Below are 22,513 nucleotides of genomic sequence, written 5' to 3' on the forward strand. Positions count from 1 at the left end.
CAGTGTTTTCCCCAGATATGTCTATTATATACAATTGTGTTCTGTATTTGGTCTAGGAATACATAATTGCTCCGCTGTGTTTTAATATTGACACCAAAACAATAAACTCCATTGAGTTTTTATTAGTGCTGTGAAAAATAACGCGTTAACTCAGTTAATTAAATTACAGGTTTAACTAGTTTTTTTTTTTTTACGCATTTAACGCATGCGCAGAATGAGCTTCCAATCCGTCTGTTGTTGGTCGTCTCTAACCAGCAGCATGTCATTCTGTCTCTACGTGTCGCGTTAACACGACTCCGACCTCCGCCTCGCGCGCCGCAGAGCTCGGATGAACCCCCCCCCACCCCCGTCAACAACTCTTCTCGGAGCTCTTGCCTGTCTTGAGAGCCCTGTAAATGTATATATGTGATTAATCATGATTAATCCACAGAAACCTGTGATTAACCTGATTAAATTTTTTTATTGTTTCACAGCCCTAGTTTTTATCTGTTTTTAATTTGTAAAGAGATGGAAAGGATGGGAAGCTTGAAATAAGAAAGTCTGACTAACAAAGCAGTTCTGTACTTGTCAGTGTTGACCAAACAGCCTTATGATTATGTCAATTCTTGTTTCAAGCATTAACTTGCTCAAAACAAGTAATAACATCTCATTAACAAGTTTTAATATCTTATTAAGATAATTAAGGACTAAAACACTTAAAACAAGTGAAATGCTCCAACATGAAAACTGCCTTGTAAGAAGAAATATCTTGTCAGTCAAAAAACAAGCATAGATTGCCTTAATTTGAGATATTTCATCTTACTTAGATTTTAATTTTTGCAGTGAAACCCTCACATTAGTGTCCCATGTCCAATAAAGGTGTATTTAGGGGGAAAGTTAGGAGATGATAAACATGGTCTGTAAAGTGTGTGTGTGTTGGTGTCTGTGCGTGTGTGTGTTAGTGTGTGTGTTGGTGTGTGTGTTGGTGTGAGTGTGTGTGTTGAAACTTGGTGGGAGGGAGTAAGAAAGACTGCCCTACATTTACAAAGAAAGAAATAGTCTAAACGTGACTCTTTTGGTGACTTTTAGCCTTCACTTTCACAGCCGGGTCAAATTGACCCGGGAACATCATCTCTGTTATATAAACCTGCAGGGGGGGGGGTTGCAAATACATTATATTTTTTTAGTATTTTTTTTTTACGTTGATTACACTAAATAAGGTAAGCAGAAGAAGTTTTATACAGAAAAAGTACTTAGAAGTATTTTTCCTAGATTTTCAAACTTTGAAACGGGTCAATTTGACCCACAACATAACAGGAGGGTTAACAACTTATTAGTTGTTGATGTAGTTCTTATTTATGTTTGGTAATGCATTCATTTTGAATGACATGGCATGTGATCTGTCTTTGCAGGATACAATTTTAAGCTATCTACCATGTCTGTCGGTTTGAATCATCTTTTTTTAAGCTGTAAATAACATATGTATATTTCCAATGTACTGCCATCGATCTCGCTACAGTATGTTTGCCACTTTTAGTTGATCGTATGCTCGTTGCATTGTTGAGTCGCTGCCAGCTCGGCGCAGCGTTTCTTTGTGTGTAGTTCCTAAAACTCCCCGCTAGAGGCCGCCATTGCGCCTGTAACATGAGCTGCGTCGGCCGGCTGAGGTCTGGCTGCTGTGTCTCTTGGCAGCGTTCACACTTGAGGAGGGAGTTCTCTTCCCATCGCTCTCACAGACCAGGCGCCAAGTGCAGCAGTCCCGTCCGCAGTCTGCCTCAGCACCTCCGACGCCCGCAATGCCCTTGGATACTGCCGCCCGCTCCTTCCACCCCGCACTGACGAACTCTCTCTTCCCGAGGCACCTGGATCTTTACTTCTGGACTGTTGTGCACCCTGTCCTGATCCCGTGCGCTGCGGGAAGCGAATGGAGAAGGTCCAAGGATAACAGAGGGTGCAGGATTGCGCTACTGCAGAAGACCTGCCGGTAGTCCGCTGCCCGGGGGGGTTGCCTGTCTGTCAGAGGCGGTGGTGTCGCATCCACTGTTTTCATCACCCGACATCGCGTTGCATGGATACATCATGGCTACGTTTCTATGCAGGGTACAGTTCCTAGATGATACTGATCCATTTAACAGCACCAACTTCCCCGAGCCCACCAGGCCACCTCTGTACACTTTCAGGGAAGATATTCCTCTGATCAATCAGATTGCTGGAGTCCACCGGCTGCTTAAAGCCCCGCAGAAGGTATGCAGTGTATACTTATTAATCTCTTGATGATGTGTTCATGTCTCTTTAAATGAGTTTAGGAAAAAAGTTAACAGCGACAAAATCCGAGATTAATAATTAGCTTGAGCATGTTGGTGGAGTTACTCATAAACAAAGCTCATGGACCGTTCACAGTGAGGAGCATCAACATGCCTCAGACAGTTAGTGCATGCACTGTGACAGTAAGATGGGCCTATGTGCCATTATGGAGTATCCAGGGGCAGTAAGTGATATGGTAATGATTTTATTTGGCTGAAGAGCAGGGATGTGTTAATGTTTACCTCCACCACAACACCACCTCAGTTTGACCAGTTATATTACAATCCATTAGCTAGAGGTATTTACTAACTTTGGTTCCAGTTATTTTGTGTCAGCTCAAAGAAACAAAAGGCTAACAGATAATACAACGTGGTTTACTCTCAATATTAACATATTATTATCATTCTTTTTCCACTTTTAACCTTCCATAAACTTTCATTTGGGTTTGTCTTGGCTTATATGAACTTGAGGCTTTAGGAAACCACTTCTGCTATTGTCTCTACAAAGCCCCAAATAGAATAGGGGGGTTAAATGCCCAGCTGGTCAGTTGTTGAGGGATCGGAGAGGGTAATTCCCCACCCGGATTGTCCTAAATCGGGGTATTTTGATTTGCAACCATCTGATCTCAACGCAACTTCTGAATCTGTGTACTAAAAACACAACATATTTCTATTTGGCAGCTTACCTTTATGGCATATTCTCCTCTTTCCTTAGTCAGAAGCAGAATGCATTTTGCACAACCACTACTTTGTTGTGTTTGATCCGCTGCAATATTTCTGTTTTAGTTGCAAGAGTTAGTTGGTCTTCCCAAAATCCACAACTATACAGCCAGTTTTAAGCAGCTCAAATTAACTGAATGTTGGGTATGGTTTAAATTGTCGTGTTTATGTTTCCTGAAGAAATCCAGTGACAAATAATGTAAACCTGAAGCCCATTTTCGATTATTTTTCTTTTAGAGGCCTCTGAAGACTAATTCTTTTGAGAAATGCCAGTTTCACTGTGCATCCAAACACATTTTCTCAAGGCCTCATCTTCTGAACTTCACATTTATACAAAGCAAATGGAGCCATAGGATCTGAGGTTGAGTCTTTTATTAAGCATTCATCTTAGTCTGGTTGGGAAGTCACGTAAATAGAAAGTTAATTAGGGTCTTTCTTCTGTCAGATCTATGGTACTCCATCCTGTTTGAGTAGAGCTGGTAAGATAAGTCACGGAAGCCTCAGGATGCTGTGGATCACCACAAGCCTGGCTCTCATTCTGCAGTCAACTCATTCTGACCAGCAGGATGGGATGGGAACGCTTTCCACTGTTTGAGAGAGGAGAGGGAAGCGGGCAGAATTAAAACACAAACAAAGAGCTGATGTACTTTGCACAGCCGACTGGTCTCAGTTTAGCAGTCGGCCAGCTGGACCACAAACTAGACAGAGAGGGAGTACCATGGAATAGGCTCAGCAGCGCTGAGTTCGTGAGATTTGGTCACATGGGCATTTGTGGACAGCAGTAACTTGAAGGAGCAGCCTTTGTGCTTTTTAGAAAGAATAACATTCAGGTGGATAACAGGACCACATTGAGTTCTCTGATTCACACCCTTTGAGGAAGTGTACATGATGCATTCGATAGCCAATGTGTTGTCTTTGAGCTCCGTCTCTATGGTGCAGGTCAATTTGGTATAAATAGCACGCTGCTAACACATGGTGTCGAGGGAGTCAAAGTCGCTCGCATATGCTGTCTCTGGGCTGTTCCTGTCAATTTCAGTCTGCAGTCTCAAGAGGGCTGATCTGTACGTTTGTGTGTGAGTGCTTTTTGTTTATACATGTGTGTCGGACTGCTGTGTACATGGGTTGGCATATGGGCTACGCTGCTTTTAAAAGTCAAACATCAATTACCATGAACTGTTTGAGAGGTTTAAACATCAAATGCCATTGTGACCAAGGATTACATTTTAGAGCAACAATGATTCAAACTATGAATGCTTGTTGTGAAGCAACAACAGATTTGTCTGGACAGCAGACAGACTTTGAAAATCACTTTTTCACCCCATTTCCTTTTTGAAAATGTGCTGCCACTATGCATTCGAATGCAGCATGTGATTTATATTCATGCAGTAGCACTATTGAATATTTTAACTTTTCTGTGAATAGAAAGTATGACGAGTCATCACTTGACCTGATCCTGTCTATCACGAATAATGCATTGTCCTCGTCAGATGACAAAGTGGCCATGCTCTTCAAAATGTGCTGGAGGTATTCCAGACCTATAGTAATGTCATTGTAAATCAATAGATCAATAGTCCTTCATATGCTTTCTTCTCTGTCAATGTTTTGTAGTTTGTGGCCTTGAGGCCTGGCATCTGATTGCAAAGCAGTGTTCAAGGGAGGGAAAAAGTCTCGGAGAATGGACTCTCTCACTTTACCAATTAACATTTTTGGGCCACATTTCTTTCTTAAAAAAATTACAGAGTCCCATAATGAGAAGTTATGTTAAATGCTGTAAAATACAGGTTCCTCCTTCATCCCTGTCAGAGATCCTTTGCATTCTTTTGCACATTGTTATGCAGAGTTGAGGTTTTGCTGGTCTCTGCATTTTGAAGGGTTGTCTCAGCAGAGATCTCCTTTCAGAAGAATGCATCTTCTGCACGTTGACAGAGGATTACTGTTGTGTTTTCTCTTTCATGCATCAAGTATGTTTAATATGTTTTAAATCACTTGCCACAGAAAGACCACAAATACCATCTTCACCTTTATCGAACAACCTTGTTAACCTTTTAAGTGTAATTCATCTTATTTCATAAAGAGCCCGGTGCAGTTAACACACGTTTATAAGTGTGTAAATTAAGTTAGCAGATGTAAAACTCTGTAAAAGTTGTTATATGGCTATTGGGTTTCCAATGTGCAACTTGCACAGAGTATACATTTTCTCAATCCAAAGAAATTTGGAGTGAGATAGCAGTTTAAATTGGAAATTGCATGGTATTTATTTTTAGCTCTGTCTGTTTTAAGTGCTTCCCTGGTCAGTGGACCATAGTATGGTGGTGGAAGGGAGAGGCCAGACCTCAGTGTGTGAGGACTGGTTACCTCTCTGGACTTGGCCCTCACAGGCCATTGTGGGTTCAAGTCCTAGGCGGGGGACCGCTAAAGAAGCCTCTGCTACTGATAATCTGGTAGCACTGTTCTTGGATTAAAGGCCATTTCTGCATCAACCTGGCACGGTTTGAGATGGCAAGACTGAAAATCAGTCATCCAGGTTGATTATTCAATGAATATTTATCAATGAAGATAGATATGAGTCGGTAGATGTACAGATTAACGTCAGACTTTGTTCAGTTAGATTTTTCCGCGTTTGGTCTGCGAGTCCAAACCTTGTAAAGGGAAAGGCATGTCATGGTTCCACAGCTAACTACTGGTTACAGATTAAAATCAGCTCTTCAGTTTGTGATACTGAGCGTAAAGCTTTGAGTGAACAAACATCCCCCCCCCCTTTTATCCAATTAACAAACTCCAAAAGTACTAAAAGTAGAAGTTAAGGAATTGTGAAATGTAAAAAGAGTACAAAATATACTATCATAATAAATTACATTTATGTGCTCTCAATTCACAAAACATTTAAAGATATGTTTTGCGGTGATATGAGTGGTATGTTTTAGGGTTTTTATGGTAAGCAGCTACAAAGTTTTATTTGGAAGAAACAGAAGTGAATAGTTAGAAATAGCAGTGTTGGAGAACAGCTTGAGAAAAAAACTAAAGATTAAGGACTAGAAATCTTAGATTGCTTCAAATAAAAATTGTTCCAGTTGGTTAAATTGACAATAAATTGCTGGCAAGTGCACTACATCACACCTTGCATATAATTGAGTCCTTTTTTTATGCTTTAGCAACCATGCCAATAAAGCCAATAAATAATCACAATAAAAAACACATTACTATTTAACACCGAATATATGAAACAACAATGTGAACAACGGTTGAATGAATACACCTATTATTCCATTACCATGTTGGACATTGAGGACAAGCCTTCTTCTTATTTAGAGATGAGGGAGTTTCCGAGTATATAGATTAGTGTGTCTTTAATATTAATCACACCAATTCTGCTTTTTAAAGGTATATCAGTCCATTGGCATACAAATAGTGGGCCTAACTTTGTTCCTCATGTCTGTCCAGAATCTGTCCTTCAATCTAAAGAAGCACTTGCCTCCCTCCTCTGCATGTGTACAGTATAGTTTTGTTTCTTTGCCTCTCCTCTACTTCTCTCTCGTTCTGTCTGTTTGTATCTGTCAGTCCGCCTTACTGCAAGAACATCAACAACGATCTAATTGAAGCTCATCCCTGTCTTAGTAGGATTTACTAAGCAACTAAAGTTTTCTGTGTTATTGTGCTTCGCTTCATTGCCGGTCTCTCAAAATGAAGATATTCAGCCCTATAATCTCCCAAACTCCGATATTAGCAATAATCATCTGGTTTACCATGCATGGGAAACCAACAAGGCAGCTCATAGTCAGGGGGTTGGAGAAAGAGTAAGGGTTACTCAGAGTGGCTTACCAGATCAAAGCCATCAGACCCATAATGTATTTCCCATCCTTTTTCCTTCACGTTCAATTAAGTTACTGTCAAATGTCGGAGGGAATTTAACTGCATCAGACCGGGCAATAACCACTCAAATTTAAAAATCACATGTTACATATATGTCTACATCTTTTGCTCTTTTAAAAAAAAGAAATAATATAGCAAACTGCTTTTGGCATGCGTGAATGGTCATTTATGCACGTGTATCGTAGCCATTGCTATCTCACAAAGCCCTCAATGTGAGCTTAAGAAGACACATGTTCTATGTGCTCACTATATTTTCCGGACTGTTCAACATGAGGTTGTTTTAGATATCTTAGCTGCTGATGGAGCGGAGCAGTGCCACTCTCCTCCCTGAAGTCATATTTTTGCCCTCCCGTAATGGTATTTGTTTTCCTGTTCTCTGCCGCTGTCCCGTGGAGCTGACAGACTCTGAATATAAATAGGTTAATATCTCCAATTTTGAGGTCAGACAAACCATATAACAAACACAGAACTAATTCATCTCCTTGACCACAGTCAGTGACAACCACTCCCGACCAGACAAATCATTCCTCATCTTCGAAATCATCTTGTGTCTGTCATGACAGTTTATCAGACGGGAGAGCAGATAGACAAGAGGCACCAGACTGACTGGGCTGATCAAATTACTTTCTATGGTCAACAGAAGACTTTCCAATAACCTCAAATACACTTTGCATTTACGCATTGACCCATACAAAGTTGTTATGTTTTGTGTATGACCATAACAAAAATATATTTTTTAGACATGAGCTGGAACACCCTGTTAGTTCTGTGTCTGTTGATTGTTAATTACCTTCACCTGCCCTCAGCCACGCCTCCCTGATTGCTTATGTCCTACACCTGTGGTTTCCCTCCTTCAATATACTCCCATTCTTTCCATTGTCCCATGCCAGATTGTTGTTGTTTAATCCTGTTGTGAATTCCTCTTGTTAGTTCTTGTAAATTCCCATTGTAAATCCTGTGTGTCACTTTCCGACTGAGTTCCATGTTTGACCTTTTTCTGAGTAAAAATAGTTTTTTGTTTCACCGTACCTGGACTCCTGCCTGTTTCCTCTGCGCCTGAGCGTTTGCCTCATTACACCCCCGCGACATGAGCAGTATTGTTGTTGCAGCTGAAACTTTCAATTTAAAGAATTAAAATCCTCCATCGTGATTCTTATGCATGTGGTTATGAACTAATATTTAGCTTGAAAAATTAAAAAAAATAACACAGAAGCAGCAAACCAACTTTTCCAGAGCAATATGTCTAGAAGGATTGTCTTCTTGCAGATGGTTGTAACAAGACATTGAGTCTCCAAAGAAGCTTATTTGACCTTGTTTAGCTCATGTGTAGGTTCTGGACTGATCAGATAGGAGCAGCATCTGGTATAGCAGGCCATTGGCTCTCAGCCTCAGCTGACCATTACATGTCATTTAGCAGACACTTTTATCCAAAGCGACTTACAATAAGTGCATTTCAACCTAGAGTACAAACTAAGAACAACAAGAATACAGGAAGTAACATTTCCTCAACATAGTCGAACTACAAAAGTACCATAAGTAAGTGCTATCTAAGTGCCACTGAAGTGCTAATCTGTGTTTTAATCCAGATATAGTCGGAAAAGGTGTGTTTTCAGTCTCCGACGGAAGATGTAGAGACTTTCTGCTGTCCTGATGTCAGTGGGGAGCTCGTTCCACCACTGAGGAGCCAGGACAGCAAACAGTCTGGATTTCGAGTGATTAGCTCGAGGTGCAGTAGTCACAAGTCGATTGGCTGTTGCAGAGCGGAGCGAACGTGCGGGTGTACGGTGTGACCATATCCGGGATGTACGCGGGGCCCGATCCGTGTAGAGCACGGTGCGCCAGGACCAGTGTTTTGAAGCGGATGCGAGCAGCCACCGGTAACCAGTGGAGAGAGCGGAGGAGCGGAGTGGTGTGGGTGAATTTCGGGAGGCTGAAGACCAGTCGAGCTGCTGCATTCTGGATGAGCTGCAGGGGTCGGATGGCCTTAGCAGGTAGACCAGCCAGGAGGGAGTTGCAGTAGTCGGGGCGTGAAATGACCAGAGCCTGGATCAGACCCTGGGCCGCCTTCTGAGTAAGAAGAGGCGTATTCTCCTGATGTTGTGCAGCATGTACCTACAGGAACGCGTCGTCGCAGCGATGTTGGCCGTCAGGAGAGTTGACTGTCGAGTGTCACCCGAGGTTCCTGGCAGTCCGGGTAGGGGCCAACACAGAGCTGTTGAAGGTGATAGTCAGGTCGTGGGTGGGGAGCCTTTCCTGGAAGGAATAGTAGCTCAGTCTTGTCAGGGTTGATCTTCAGGTGGTGAGCAGACATCCACTGAGAGATGTCAGTCAGACAGGCAGAGATTCGTGCCGCCACCTGTGTTTCGGACGGTGGAAACGAGAAGATCAGTTGGGTGTCATCAGCATAGCTATGGTAGGAGAAGCCATGCGAGCGAATGACAGAGCCGAGAGAATTTGTATACAGAGAGAAGAGGAGGGGACCCAGGACGGAGCCTTGAGGAACCCCAGTAGTGAGAGGACAAGGATCAGACACAGATCCTCTCCAAGTTACCCGGTAGGTGCGGTCTTTAAGGTAGGAAGAGAAAAGAGCGAGTGCAGTGCCTGAGATCCCCAGGTCCTGAAGAGAAGAGATCAGGATCTGGTGGTTCACGGTGTCAAATGCTGCAGAAAGGTCGAGAAGGATAAGGACAGAGGAGAGAGGCTGCTCTAGCAGTGTGAAGCTGCTCAGAGACAGCAAGGAGGGCCGTCTCTGTCGAGTGGCCGGCCTTGAATCCAGACTGGTGAGGGTCAAGAAGGTTGTTACTGTGGAGATAGGAGGACACTTGGCTCAAGATAGCTCGCTCCAGAGTTTTGGAGAGAAAAGGAAGAAGAGAGACCGGTCTGTAGTTGCTGACTTCAGACAGGTCGAGCGTGGGTTTCTTCAGGAGAGGGTTGACTCTCGCCTCCTTCAGAGAGTTAGGGAAACAGCCAGTTGAGAGGAGCTGTTAATAAGATGGGTGAGGAAGGTCAGAAGGTCAGGAGCAATAGCCTGGAGAATGGGAGACGGACGGGGTCAAGGCGCAGGTGGTCGGTCGGGCGGAGGTCACCAAGCTAAGAACTTGATTGGGAGACAAGGGGTGAAAGAGGAAAGAGAGGGGATGAAGAAGTTAGTGTTGGTGAGGTGATAGAAGATGGATTTGTAAAGGAGGGCGTATGTCGTCTATCTTGTTTGTAAAGTAGTCGACAAAGTGGCTCGACAAAAGGGTGGAAGGAGGAGGGACAGGGGGATCAAGGAGGTTGGAAAAGATAGAGAAGAGTTTTTGGGGTTAGAGAAGGAAGACTGAATTTTGGTCAGGTAGAACGAGCTTTTGGCTGCAGAGATAGAGGAAGAGAAGGAGGAGAGGAGATTGATGAAGAGCAAGTCTTCCGCTTGATTCGATTTGCGCCATTTTCTTTCCGCCGGGGTGGCTCTCTCGGCGCACCGAGTCCGACAACCACGGAGCCGGAGAGGATTTCCGAACCGGTCGTGTCTTAAAAGGACAAAGAGAATCAAGAGATGAAGACAGGGAAGAGAGGAGAGTGTCTGCGGCAGAGTTAGGATGCATGAGTGAGAAGCAGTCAGTTGAGGGAGAGCAGATAGGACAGAGGAGGCCAGAGAGGAGGGGCAGAGGGTGCGAATGTTGCGGCGTACAGGTGCAGAGTCTGTAGATATGGGTGGGTTGTCAGTACCAGAGAGCGAGAGAGTAAGAGATGAAGAAGTGGTCAGAGACATGGAGAGGAGTCACAGTGAGGTTAGAGGTAGAGCAGTTTCTGGTGAAAATGTAGTCAAGGTGGTTGCCGGCTTTGTGAGTAGGAGGGGAGGGACTGAGTGAGAGGTTAAAGGAAGACAGTAAGAGTAAGAGATCACATGACTTCTCTGTCTGGATGTTAAAGTCACCCAGAAGGATGAGCGGGGGCCGTGTTCCGAAGTTCGATGGGAGGCGTCTAGCTCGTCAAGAAATCTCCCAAAGAACCAGGGGACGGTGAGAACAACAATGTGAAGTTGAACCGGATGAGTAACGGTCACCGCATCAAACTCAAAAGTCAGTGGGATAAAGAGTGGAAGCGGTAGGGACAGAAACACCATGTGGGTGAGATGAGTAAACCTGTACCTCCACCCCGACCAGAGGGTCTGGGTGTGTGGCTAAAGGAGAAGGCAGAGGAGAGAGCAGCCGGGGTAGACGTGTTGTCTGCTGTGATCCAGGTCTCAGTGAGAGCCAGGAAGTCAGGCGACTGCTCCACAGCAAAACCAGAGATGAAGTCGGCCTTGCGGTTGGCTGACTGACAGTTCAGAGGCCTCCTGTGACCAGGTGCTGGGTGTGAGTAGAACGGGTAGGAAGGATAACAGAGGAGGGTTCCGGTACATGAATGAGCGAGTCCTATAGTAACTACGAGTAGAGATACGCACAGGTATGGAAAAGACACACATATTCAAAAATGGGAAATACTCAGCCACCCGAAGACTCCAACGGAAGACTCCTATGTCTTTGTCCTCCAGTCTTGACTCCAACGGAAGACTCCTATGTCTTTGTCCTCTAGTCTTGCCTCCATCGGAAGACTCCTCTGTCTTTGTCCTCCAGGCTTGGCTCCAACGGATGTCTCCTATGTCTTTGTCCTCCGAGTCTTGACTCCAACGGAAGACTCCTATGTCTTTGTCCTCTAGGCTTGACTCCAACGGAAGACTCCTATGTCTTTGTCCTCGAGTCTTGACTCCAACGGAAGACTCCTATGTCTTTGTCCTCGAGTCTTGACTCCAACGGAAGACTCCTATGTCTTTGTCCTCGAGTCTTTGTCCTCGAGTCTTTGTCCTCGAGTCTTTGTCCTCCGAGTCACGCTGGCTACAGCTGACCAAAACCCCACCCGGTTATGAGCCCAAGTTAGTGCCAATTACCTCCAGCCGCGTTGACACCGCCCCTTGGCTTTTGGTATTCAAATGACACTCAATAGAAACCAGGTGACGATCGCTCGTCCAATCAGTGAAGATTCAGGTGTCGGAACACAGGACACCTCTCTACCAAAACAACTCCTTAAAACAGGACAGACTAACAATCTAGCAGCTTTAAACAACAAATACAACAGTAACTTTAGCAGATAAAACTAGTTTAAAGAAGATACTTAGCAGGATCCAAGTAGTCAGTAGTCTCGCCTCACAGGTAGAAAATGCACACTGCAGACTTGGCCCGGAGATCTTTTTAAAGACACTCAGCCAGCCACGTTGACACCGCCCGTTGGCTTTTGGTATTCAAATGACACTCAATAGAAACCAGGTGACGATCGCTCGTCCAATCAGTGAAGATTCAGGTGTCGGAACACAGGACACACCTCTCTACCAAAACAACTCCTTAAAACAGGACAGACTAACAATCTAGCAGCTTTAAACAACAAATACAACAGTAACTTTAGCAGATAAAACTAGTTTAAAGAAGATACTTAGCAGGATCCAAGTAGTCAGTAGTCTCGCCTCACAGGTAGAAAATGCACACTGAACTTATTTATAAAGTACTTACTCAATGTGTAGCATTCTTTACATGTGTAAAGTGTAAATTGCATGATCTTTAGTGGGTTGACGACCGATCAGTGTTTAACTTTGTCTCCTTCTGATCCAGCCTGATGACTGTGCCCTTCAGCTGTCCCATAATGGAAGCTACCTGGACCTGGAGGCGACCCTGGCCGAGCAGAGAGATGAACTGGAGGGATTTCAGGAAGAAGGAGGGTAAGATAACGATAACCTCTGACTTTCTCTCTCTCTCTCTCTCTCTCTCTCTTAGCTTTTATTTCACTGTCACCAAACAAAAGCAAACAATGGCATGGACACAACATGCTGCAATGAAAAACATACTCTGTCACTTTTCTATAGTTGGTCATATATTCTTTACACTTCAAGATTCAGATTGAAAACATAACTGCAGGTTGATAATGTACGCTACTTTTCAGACTGTGACTGTCCAGGACTAGATTGTTCACGTTGTCGTGGTCAAATGTGCTGTTATAAACCAGAAATATGAATGTATTATTCAATGAGTAACTCACCTGAAAGTAGTTTTTTCTACAACAACGACATTTAAAAAACATGGATGGAAGCAATAGATGTCATGTGTACAGAATGAACAGCATAACAGAGTTACAAAATATTCAATGAATATGACAGAAATGAATGAGTATAGTCGGCATGGACCACTATCCAGACCTCCACAATCCATGAAACAAGAGAAGAGAGGAGGATAGGGGGAGGGGCATCAGCAGGGCCATGGCAGGAGGCAGGGCCAACGAGGAAGGAAGCCAGGCCCAGGGCAGGGGCAGGACGCAGGAAGCAGGAGCAAGGAGTCAGGGGGCAGGGCCCAGGTGCCAGGACCAACTCCAGACGCAGCCAGGTCCAATGGACCCTGTGAGGCGAGAAGGCACAACGTCTCCAGGGAGTAGCAGAGTAGTAATGTGCAATGAAAGGGTGAGAATGTGTCCATAAGGAGAGAGAGAAGAGCTCAGTGTATCCTAAGACGTCCCAGAGTTGCCTTTAGACCTATAACAGCATATCTAGGGGCTGGACCAGGGCAAACCTGATTCAGCACTAACTGTAAGCGCTATTACAGAGGAAAGTCTTAGTCTACTCTTAAATGTGGTGACTGTTTCTGCCCCCCGGACTGAAAGTGGAAGCTGGCTCCATAAAAGAGGAGCTTGATAGCTGAATGCTCTGGCTGCGATCCTACTTTTTTGGACTCTAGGAACCACAAGTAGCCCCGCAATTAGTCCTGGCTATGGGGATAAATCTAAGTATCTATATTCCTTTGCCAATTTGATTATATTATATATTATTTGATTTTATTACAGTGATTTGAATTAATGATACCCATTTTGTTCCAGGAAGAATTTGTGAAATAATTCCCTTTCCGGGCCTCCGCTGATTGAGCTCTCTTGCTCAGTAGGTGCTCTGAGTAGGTGCTCTGAGTGGGTGCTCGAAGTGGGTGCTCTCAGTGTGTGCTCTCAGTGGGAGCTCTCAGTGGGTGCTCTCAGTGGGAGCTATCAGTAGGTGTTCTGAGTAGGTGCTCTCAGTAGGTGCTCTCAGTGGGTGCTTGGGTCTGTCGAACGAGGCAACCGGGCTTTGTCTCATTTTAGGGACAATTAGTTTTAGACGTCTCTCAGTACTTTGGGATTCATGGGGTAACAATAATATTATAATTAACTCCACAAATTCATCTGTAAAACAGGCACCAAATATCTCTACAATGTCATTGCAGGATATGTCATTTATAGATTGTAATATTTGTTCTATTTTCAGGAAAAAAAGTGTATGTTCATGTATAGGTTATGCTGATTTTAGTCATATAGATTTAGATTAGGCCTTGGTATATTTGATCAGCTCTGTGGTGGTATTATTAGTGCCCTTTATGTAGCAGGCTATATGTCTCAGAGTTTGCATTCATCCATTCATGTCCCTTAAAATACCTGGCCTCCCTGGCCCCGTGACAGAAGTGATGTCATCTAAACCATTTAAGAGGTGCAGACGTGTCTCATAAACAAATGCCCTCGTCTCAATTAAATGTTACATCAGTGCTCTCATTGGAAGTGGCCAAACTACAATTATACACCCGCCTCCATACAACTCTCAAATCATAATTTAGCTGCATTGTTTGCTGGTAATATGTAGTTAAATGAGGCTTTGTCTTGAAATTACTCCTATATGAATAAATAAGAAAGGCTTACAATAGTATTAGTTTGATTTCGGTTTCATACATGTTCTTTGGCCAGTTACTTTAATGACTCCATATGTTTTTCACGTACTTGGGAGTATGTTCACCCACTTTAGATGATTGTGAACCAAGAGTTGGCATGAGAGCTCCTGGTCGGCTGGGCCACAAACATGTATTGATTTATTTGTCTAACTTGGAATTCATAAGCTGCTCTCTGGCTCTGTGTTTCTATTGGACGATGAGCGAGCCGTTCTTTCCCACTCCCATCTGAAATTGTTGGGAGCTTAAGGGAGGCTATTGAGAGCTGTGAGGTTAAAGTGGTCCACTTCTTCTCTCGTCGAAGACGAGGCCTGCCAGGGCCTGTGTCCTGCCAGCTGGCACGGGCTGGTATGGATGTGTGTCATTAATCCCTCACAGTGTTGTCTGAGGAGGCTGGGGGTGAAGGTGGTTAGCCAATTATTTTGTAAAAATAGGGCAGTTCTGCTCGCTGGCTTTTTATGGTGTTGATGTGCTCCCCCACTGCTCGGTGATGATTATTGAGCTAATAAAAGGTCTGACGAGGCATCTCACCTTTTCTTGTTTCATTTCACTTTTTCACCCACCTTTTATACTGCAAATCTGTCAACAGCGGTCTCCAACTCCAAAACATTCAATCAACAGAAAATAATTTTAGTATTTCCCAGATTTTGTCTGAAGTTGATATCAACATAACTCTGTTGCACTAACTCCAGTTAACAAGCAAAATGTTGTAATACTTATTTTTGCTTTAAGTCCAGCCATTACCTTTGTAAAGAGAATTGTACTACATTCATACAGTATACTGCCTGAATTCCTGACCATTGGCCAATAAAACATCTGTAATTGATATTAATGACAGGTACATTCCTGAGGCGCCTGTGTCATACCTAGTGTCTTTACAAACAGATTAAAGTATGATCTTCTGACAGAGCGCTGCAGAGCCAGGAGATATCCATGTCATGGGAGCTTAAGGGCCATAATCACTTCCACACCTTGTTTGAAGCTCAGCTATAGGCGATTGTGACTCATAAATCCCCTGTCGCATCTCTGATACATTCTCACTTTGTTAAAAACTGGCCATATTTCCCAGGCATGTGCTCCGACATATCTGCACACTTTAAGGTAGCCAGTGTCTCATTTAGTTTTCTAGCTGTGATAGATTGATTGACCCCGAACACACAATTTCCTGTATTTCTAGCCCTGTACCGAGATGGAGTATGGGGACGTAGTAAGGATCAGATGGCCTGGCATTTATAGCCCTTGAATATCTTTATGGATGCATGGATTAAAGAATAAGGGTCTGACGTTATAGGAAACATTTGACTGTATAATGAACTCATGTGTTGAGTTACACATTGGGCTTGATGTCACTTTTGGTAAAATATGTGACATTTATTGGCAGATAATTAGTAAAATTGTAAGTCCGCAAGGACATATTCCCTGACTTGTCTTGAGAAGATAACATGAAGCGCTGTTACAATTGTCATAATTGATTCAGCATGTGAAATGTGTAGCTGACCTACAGCACAGAAGAAGACATAGCATTTCACTCCCCTGGTACATATAGGCACATCTGAAAACCAACAGTGTTGTGCTGAATGTGCCTTTCTTTGTTTTATTGCGTGTTGTGTCAAAAACCAGTCTGTTCTTGCCTTAACTATTCAGCATTTCTGATCATCTTATTTCATCTCTCTGAGGAAAGCTTTGGGGTTTTTTTTACGACCCACTTGCACATGTTTGTAAGACACTCACACAGCACACAAGATTTTCATTTGAGGAGAAAAAAGTGCATTTGAAAAGAAAAGAGGAATAACAGTACAGCCTTGACTTCAAGGAGGGAAATAAAATACCAGTTGCCCCTTCTGTGTTTGTGGAGCAGTATTAACTGAATGAAACAGCGTGGGGATAGTTCAGTGTGTGTGTGGTTGTGTGTGCATGTGTGCATGTCTTGAGTGTGAGACTTGGACAATGATCAGTGAAGCAGGCCTGGAGATGGATTCTTCAACCTCCTTACCCCCCCTGGCTCACTCTTACTCTGCGGGTTACTCTTTCCAGTCATTGTTACAGGAGTATATCAAGCAGGGTGTTCATCATGAAGTTCTGGCATTAATTGGTGCCAGAGGAGAGGTACTGGATCCGGAGTTTGTGTGTGGGTACACATTTTGAGTTGTTTTATAAACAGTGCCAGTAATGCTCACCTAGCTCAGGCCAGAGAGCGTGGAGCTGGCAGGTATCCACTGGTCCGGTTGCAGCTGCTCTGGGTATTAGGATTAAGACAGGGCTTTATGAGGGGGCTGTAGAGCAGCGCAGTGACGGGAGATTGGAGAATAATATGGGGTATCTAATTGGCAGGTATAGTTACATTTCCATAACTGCATTCCTGTTTGCAACATTTGATAAGTGATGATGATGAATAGCAGATTTATGCTATTAAATAAAAAGATTCATAGTGCACTGCCTCCTTTCAAGTACAGAATAAATAACAATGGCCATATGTTTTCATTTAATCGTTTATAAAGCCATCTGAGTTAGAACTGCTGTGGGTAATGGTCGGGAAGTAAGACGAAAGTAAGAAGTAATTGTTTTGGGGAATGGTCAAGTTTATTCATTTCATGATAATTATTAAGAATCGTCATGTTTATTCAAATGGGAGCAACAAAAGTATTTCAGAAGCATGATGTTGCACATGATGAATCTGATTAAATTTGCACTGGGCTTGAGTTGATTATACAGTACCACCGCAAGAAGAAACCAGAACATTCTGGCACATAAGACCAAAAGAGAACCAGGGAATTCAGTCGGTATTATATCCCACAATGTAGCCAATTTGTTATTCGGCTGACATTCTTTATAGTTATTATTATTTCTCTAACTTTGGGCTCCAACCTTTATGAGCCTGCAGCAGTGTCTGAAGGAGTGTCCAATTTTCATGTTTAATTGGTGAGGGGGGTCTGAAACCTCACTTATATACCATGCGTGTTTGTTTAATTTGATAATGAGCATGTTGGCCTGTGTAGCCTCAGGTCTCGGTTAAGCACGGGGATACTGTTGCAGCCAAGCGGAGAGAAAGCAGACTTTCGTGACAAAATGGATCTGGTTACCCGTTCGCCTGAGCAGCATCACAGAGGATTAAGTTCCTGTTTGCTGTCTCATCTCACCACTGAAGGTCCATGTTGACAGATGTTGCTCCTGTGCCACCTCTGCTTGTTGCTGGATAATATATTTGATACACAGTGAGCGTATACAGATCTCCTCTGCCATGTAATCTGCTTGTGTGTCAGTGCAGTCTTCCACTGACTGATCAAGAGAGATGTCAGTATGTCTGGATTGGTTGTGCAGTGATGCTGCTTGTTTATGGTGCGGCTGCATATGATCTGCCTCCCGTGCTGTCGGCTTTTTCTCTTTGTGTAATACCCACTGCTGCCTGATTGTCACTAAGAGTAACAGTCTGTTGCTGGCGCTGTGCCAGTCTGAACAACCACACAGCCTCTGCAGGCGGCATAAAGCCTATTTGTCGGAGAGACGAATTAGAGGGGGGGTTGCTGTGAAAGTCTACCTGCTGTGCTCTTGTCCACAGTCGTGTCTTCTGGGTTTGTTGTGTGCTTCTCTCGCTAGTCAGGAGGTTGATGGCACAATCTGTGATCCAAAATGTAAACAAAAGCTTGGCCCCACAACACCAAAATTCAAAACACGTCAGATCAATTGAGAAGACATAACAAGAACAATATTACCTTCCTCTGTTATATGTTTGTTCACATTTGAGATGTAAACACAGGCAGACACAAATCATTATGACTGACTGAACAGTTCAAACCCTTAAAAGGCTAATAATCTGTATAGTTGGTTTTGGTGTTTTCATGCAAACTGTTGCCACTAAAATAAACATAGAATGATGCATTATACTTTAAAATGGCACATTTTACACCAAACTTTGTAAACAAATTCAAAGTAGTCAAATTATTCTTTGCATGATTACAAATGCCCTCACATTCACTTTCACGATTGAATAGAATTAGGGTTGCATTGTTGACGTCTTTGTTTTGGATTGTCATTCAGACATTGAAAGCGGTTGACAGGACGGTGATAGGGTTTTAACATATCTCCATTAACCCAGGGGGAGGAGTTGACCTCTCAGCTGCTCCCATCCTTCAGTTTCACCTTTGGAGACCTTTCCCCAGTTCTGTTTCACAACCTGTTCCTGGTGTGTTCAAGTTGCATATATTGAAGGGTTTGATTAAGACTGAACGGTATAATTTGTCATCATTTTGCACCATTCCACAGTAGCTATTTGGCTCCATTTTCTTGTCATCACTTGCTTCCCTCTGGCATATTGAAGGCTGCCTTAGATTAAATCGACCAAAGCACTCATACACACATACATTTAAATAATCACACATGGTTTAATGTCCTGTAACAATTTTCTTTCTCTCCATTTGTCTTTTTTCTTCATAGGAGGGGCAAGAAACACAGCATTCTTCTTCGAACACAGCTGTCCGTCAGAGTTCACGCCTGCATCGGTGGGTAATAAACTGTACTTAGTTTCATCTCAGCTGTACATTCGTCATTTCCAATTTCATGATCGTCAATTTGTCGTTCTGTCTATGTGAACTATGAGGTAGGAGCTTTAATTACCTCTATTACCAGTGGATTGTTTTATTGAGGTCCTTATTGTTTAACTTGCACAGTGGCACTTTTGGGAAATAGCCTAGAATTCTAATTTGAGTAATAATTAACAGCATTTTAACAACACAACAGACCACTGGCACGTAGCCAAGCCTGAACACATTAAATGTTTTTTGGAGTTGCTGTGTTCTGTCACTTTGTTTTATTGGGCCTCATGGTGTCTTTGAGTAATGTGAGGCAACTAGCACAAAGAGCTGAGTGAAAACATTTGAGGGGCGGCTGTAGCTCAGTGGGGTAAGAGTGCCGTCCTGCAACCGCAATGTTGTGGGTTCGATCCCCGCTCTCCCCATTAGTTGCAAGTTGAAGTGTCCTTGAGCAAGGCACTGAACCCCCAGTTGCTTCCTGGGCGCATTACTGCAGCCCACTGCTCCTTAATAACTAAGGATGGGTTAAATGCAGAGAACTAATTTCCCCTTGGGGATTAATAAAAGTGTATATTTATTTTATATGCAAACATGCATGCACGTGGCATGCTTGCAAACACACACACACACACACGCCTGCACACACAATGTGCTTATCAGAGGTTGGGTTTTGATTACACTAAGGATGCTAACTGCCTGAGCTTGTACTAACTATGCTGATTTTGATTTCTTCACATTCTGCTGAGATGTAACTAATAAATAGGTGTTAATTGTTTCGACACCTTGTTTAATGCCCATATAATGTAAGGGCAATATACAAGCCCTGTAAAAGTTATTTTCCAATGACTTGTAGGGTTTGTTAGCAAAGAGCACTTTGGCTGTCAGTAGCAGAATGTGGAGAAGCACGCATTCCTCCACAAAGACACACAGTGCCTCATCTACAGTGTAAAAATAACCCAAAGCCTGGAAAAGCTATCAGGCTGTAAATTGTCAGATTTTAAATTGGGCTGTATTTCTCTATTGCAGAAGAAGTAAAGTCCCAGACATTTTTTAATTTTGAATGAAGTCACTCTGAGCGCTATCTCTGATAATCATCTATGGTTATGTATTATATCTGCTGATGTATGTTGTTCTATGGAAAGGTTTGGAGATTGTTTCACGTCACATAGAGAACAAAGAGAAATAACTTCATGAGGCCACGTAGAATCAGAAAGAGGATTTCTCTTTGATGTTTTTGACACTATAACTCAAACTGTTTTTTAAAACTTTACACAATTCCTATTTATAGAAATGGAATAGACTTGCCAGCAAGAGGGTGGATGCAACTGGATGGCTGGCTTGTTAGCCAGGGAGTCTGTCAGCTGAATGCTAGTCAGCTAGCCATCTTGCTAATTCCACGATGCTTCAATGCTACACTGGTTGCAGAAGATAAGCCAAACAAATCTGTCATCCGGCAATAGCAGTGTGCTTTCTCCTATGCTGTGAAAAGATTGTACGGCTGAAGCATTCATTTGTAAGTTTCTGCTAATGTAGCCTACCCTACTTTGAAATGTTACCACTTCACTGCTTGTTTTGTTTTGTTTGGTGCATGCACTTGTGCATTTAGTTCATGCACAAGTTGCAATGGCTGTGGCAACGGTAGGCTACAGATACAAATAACATTGTTGGGAGATGCTCCCTGATTTCATCATGCTGGAGCCCTACATTTCCAATCCCATGCTGAACATGGTTGAGCCTTGTCCAGACCTACTGTGAACTGGCTTCACCTTATTCTCTCCTCCTGCTGCTGCTTGGCTTAGCTTAGCGGAGCCTGTGGAGGGGAGGACAGACTTGCTGCTTTTCTCTAAGTGGATGATGACCCTCTTTAAGTCGACAACCACCTGTTGCCCTTTCTTTAGCCTCCCTCAGTGACTGCCCGCGTGGCTTGCTGATTTATTTCCTCCAGGCGAGGTGGTCACTGTTACTGTTAACTTGTCCAGACATTTGATCCTAATTTTATCTGACTCGAGGGCTTACCTTGTAGTCCATGAGTGGAGAATTACTGGGTGATTCTCCTGCTCCACACAGGAGATAATTCGTCAGTCTTGCAAAGACAAATGTCGTGGTATTCTTTCGGCTGTGCACTTGCTCTGCATTACGGGACTTAGTGTGTCCATTCTGCCAGCTCATAAAGGCCAACATGTCTTCAAAGATAAGATCATATTTATAGTGTCCGTATTTTTGTATTTATTTTTGCTAGCAGTGGACATACCTTTTTTTCTTTCAATAATGAAGAGATGTGATGAAATGACAAAAAGAATGTTATAATAAAGTGCCTTTGGAAAATAGCCAGCACAAAATGTACAGAGGCATCAGATTACTTTTAACACATTTTAACACAGCTTTAGGCCAAAAGGTGCTTACTTGTTTCAACATTTTCCGTGCTGTTTAAATGTAATTTGTTTAATGTCCCATTTTAACTGTATCCTCACTTAAACATTGGCGAGTTAGCACACCCACGTTGTCAAGATATTTCCATTATACCCACTCCATTAACATGAGTGATGAGTTGGTTACAGTCATATGTAATCTCTGTCATGTAGCACTACTATGTGGTTTTCCTATTGCAATTTGTTGAAGGTTTATTTAACAAGTACATCACTTTGTTTATGTCATTGGGTTTTGGGGGTTTCTCCAAATTTACACATCAGAGGGCTGGTTTTCAGATTGTTTGTGTGTCTGTGAGTGAGTGGAGGAAGAAAAGTGCTCACCCAAAGAGCTAATGTTTTTATAAGGTGCTGTGGACCGATCTTCCTCTGGCACAGTGACTTGTTTTCTCCGCACAGGGAAGCAGTCCAGGCTCTTTGTGTACTGAACGTGCAGATCAGGCACCATGCATATGTTTATCTCTGGGTGTTCTGCAGAGTGTAGTCTCATTAGTAAGAAGCTCCTTGGGTGTTTGCCTGTATGCATGCTGTATACACGACTTGATTGATGTTTCTGTCCTTTCGTGGAAAAAAACAAAATGACTTTTGATTGGATGTGTTTTTGCCATTTAGAAGACGAGTGGTGGTGATGGTTTGATCTTTGTTTAAATTAGTTTGACCAGCCAGGGATTTAGAAAATAAACTCAACTCGTCCCTCTCTGCGTGTCAGCATTGGCCACAGCCTGTTTAAATGGTTGGGCTGTATTGTTGTCGTGGACTAGATGTGGTAGCCGAGGCCTGATTGAAGCAGTCCTGTGCCTTTTTTAGAGATGTCTGCAAGTACAGTAGGTCCTCTTTTTATATGCAATTGGCTTCTGAGGCTGCCCGAGTTGCCGTGTTGTGACGGTATGAATCATTTGAAGACAAGAGAGCCAGAGAGAGACCATAGTGTGGATGTTTTTGAATGG

At 43.1% G+C, this 22,513-nt stretch overlaps 1 protein-coding gene across 3 annotated transcripts in view; it reads left to right on the forward strand.

Annotated features, from left to right (window-relative positions):
- The first annotated feature begins 1,847 nt into the window (after positions 1-1,847).
- The window catches only part of LOC130212548 (FH1/FH2 domain-containing protein 3-like), an 84,833-nt gene continuing 64,167 nt past the window's right edge, over positions 1,848-22,513 (forward strand). For all 3 annotated transcript variants that reach the window (XM_056443529.1, XM_056443531.1, XM_056443530.1), the window contains exons 1-3: positions 1,848-2,223; positions 12,497-12,603; positions 19,046-19,110. In XM_056443529.1, coding sequence (XP_056299504.1) covers positions 2,059-2,223; positions 12,497-12,603; positions 19,046-19,110 — 337 coding nt within the window. In that variant the 5' untranslated portion in view covers positions 1,848-2,058. The remainder of the gene's footprint in view (positions 2,224-12,496; positions 12,604-19,045; positions 19,111-22,513) is intronic.

The sequence above is a fragment of the Pseudoliparis swirei genome, chromosome 22 (assembly GCF_029220125.1).
Source record: "Pseudoliparis swirei isolate HS2019 ecotype Mariana Trench chromosome 22, NWPU_hadal_v1, whole genome shotgun sequence".
In the NCBI taxonomy this organism is placed as follows: domain Eukaryota; kingdom Metazoa; phylum Chordata; class Actinopteri; order Perciformes; family Liparidae; genus Pseudoliparis; species Pseudoliparis swirei.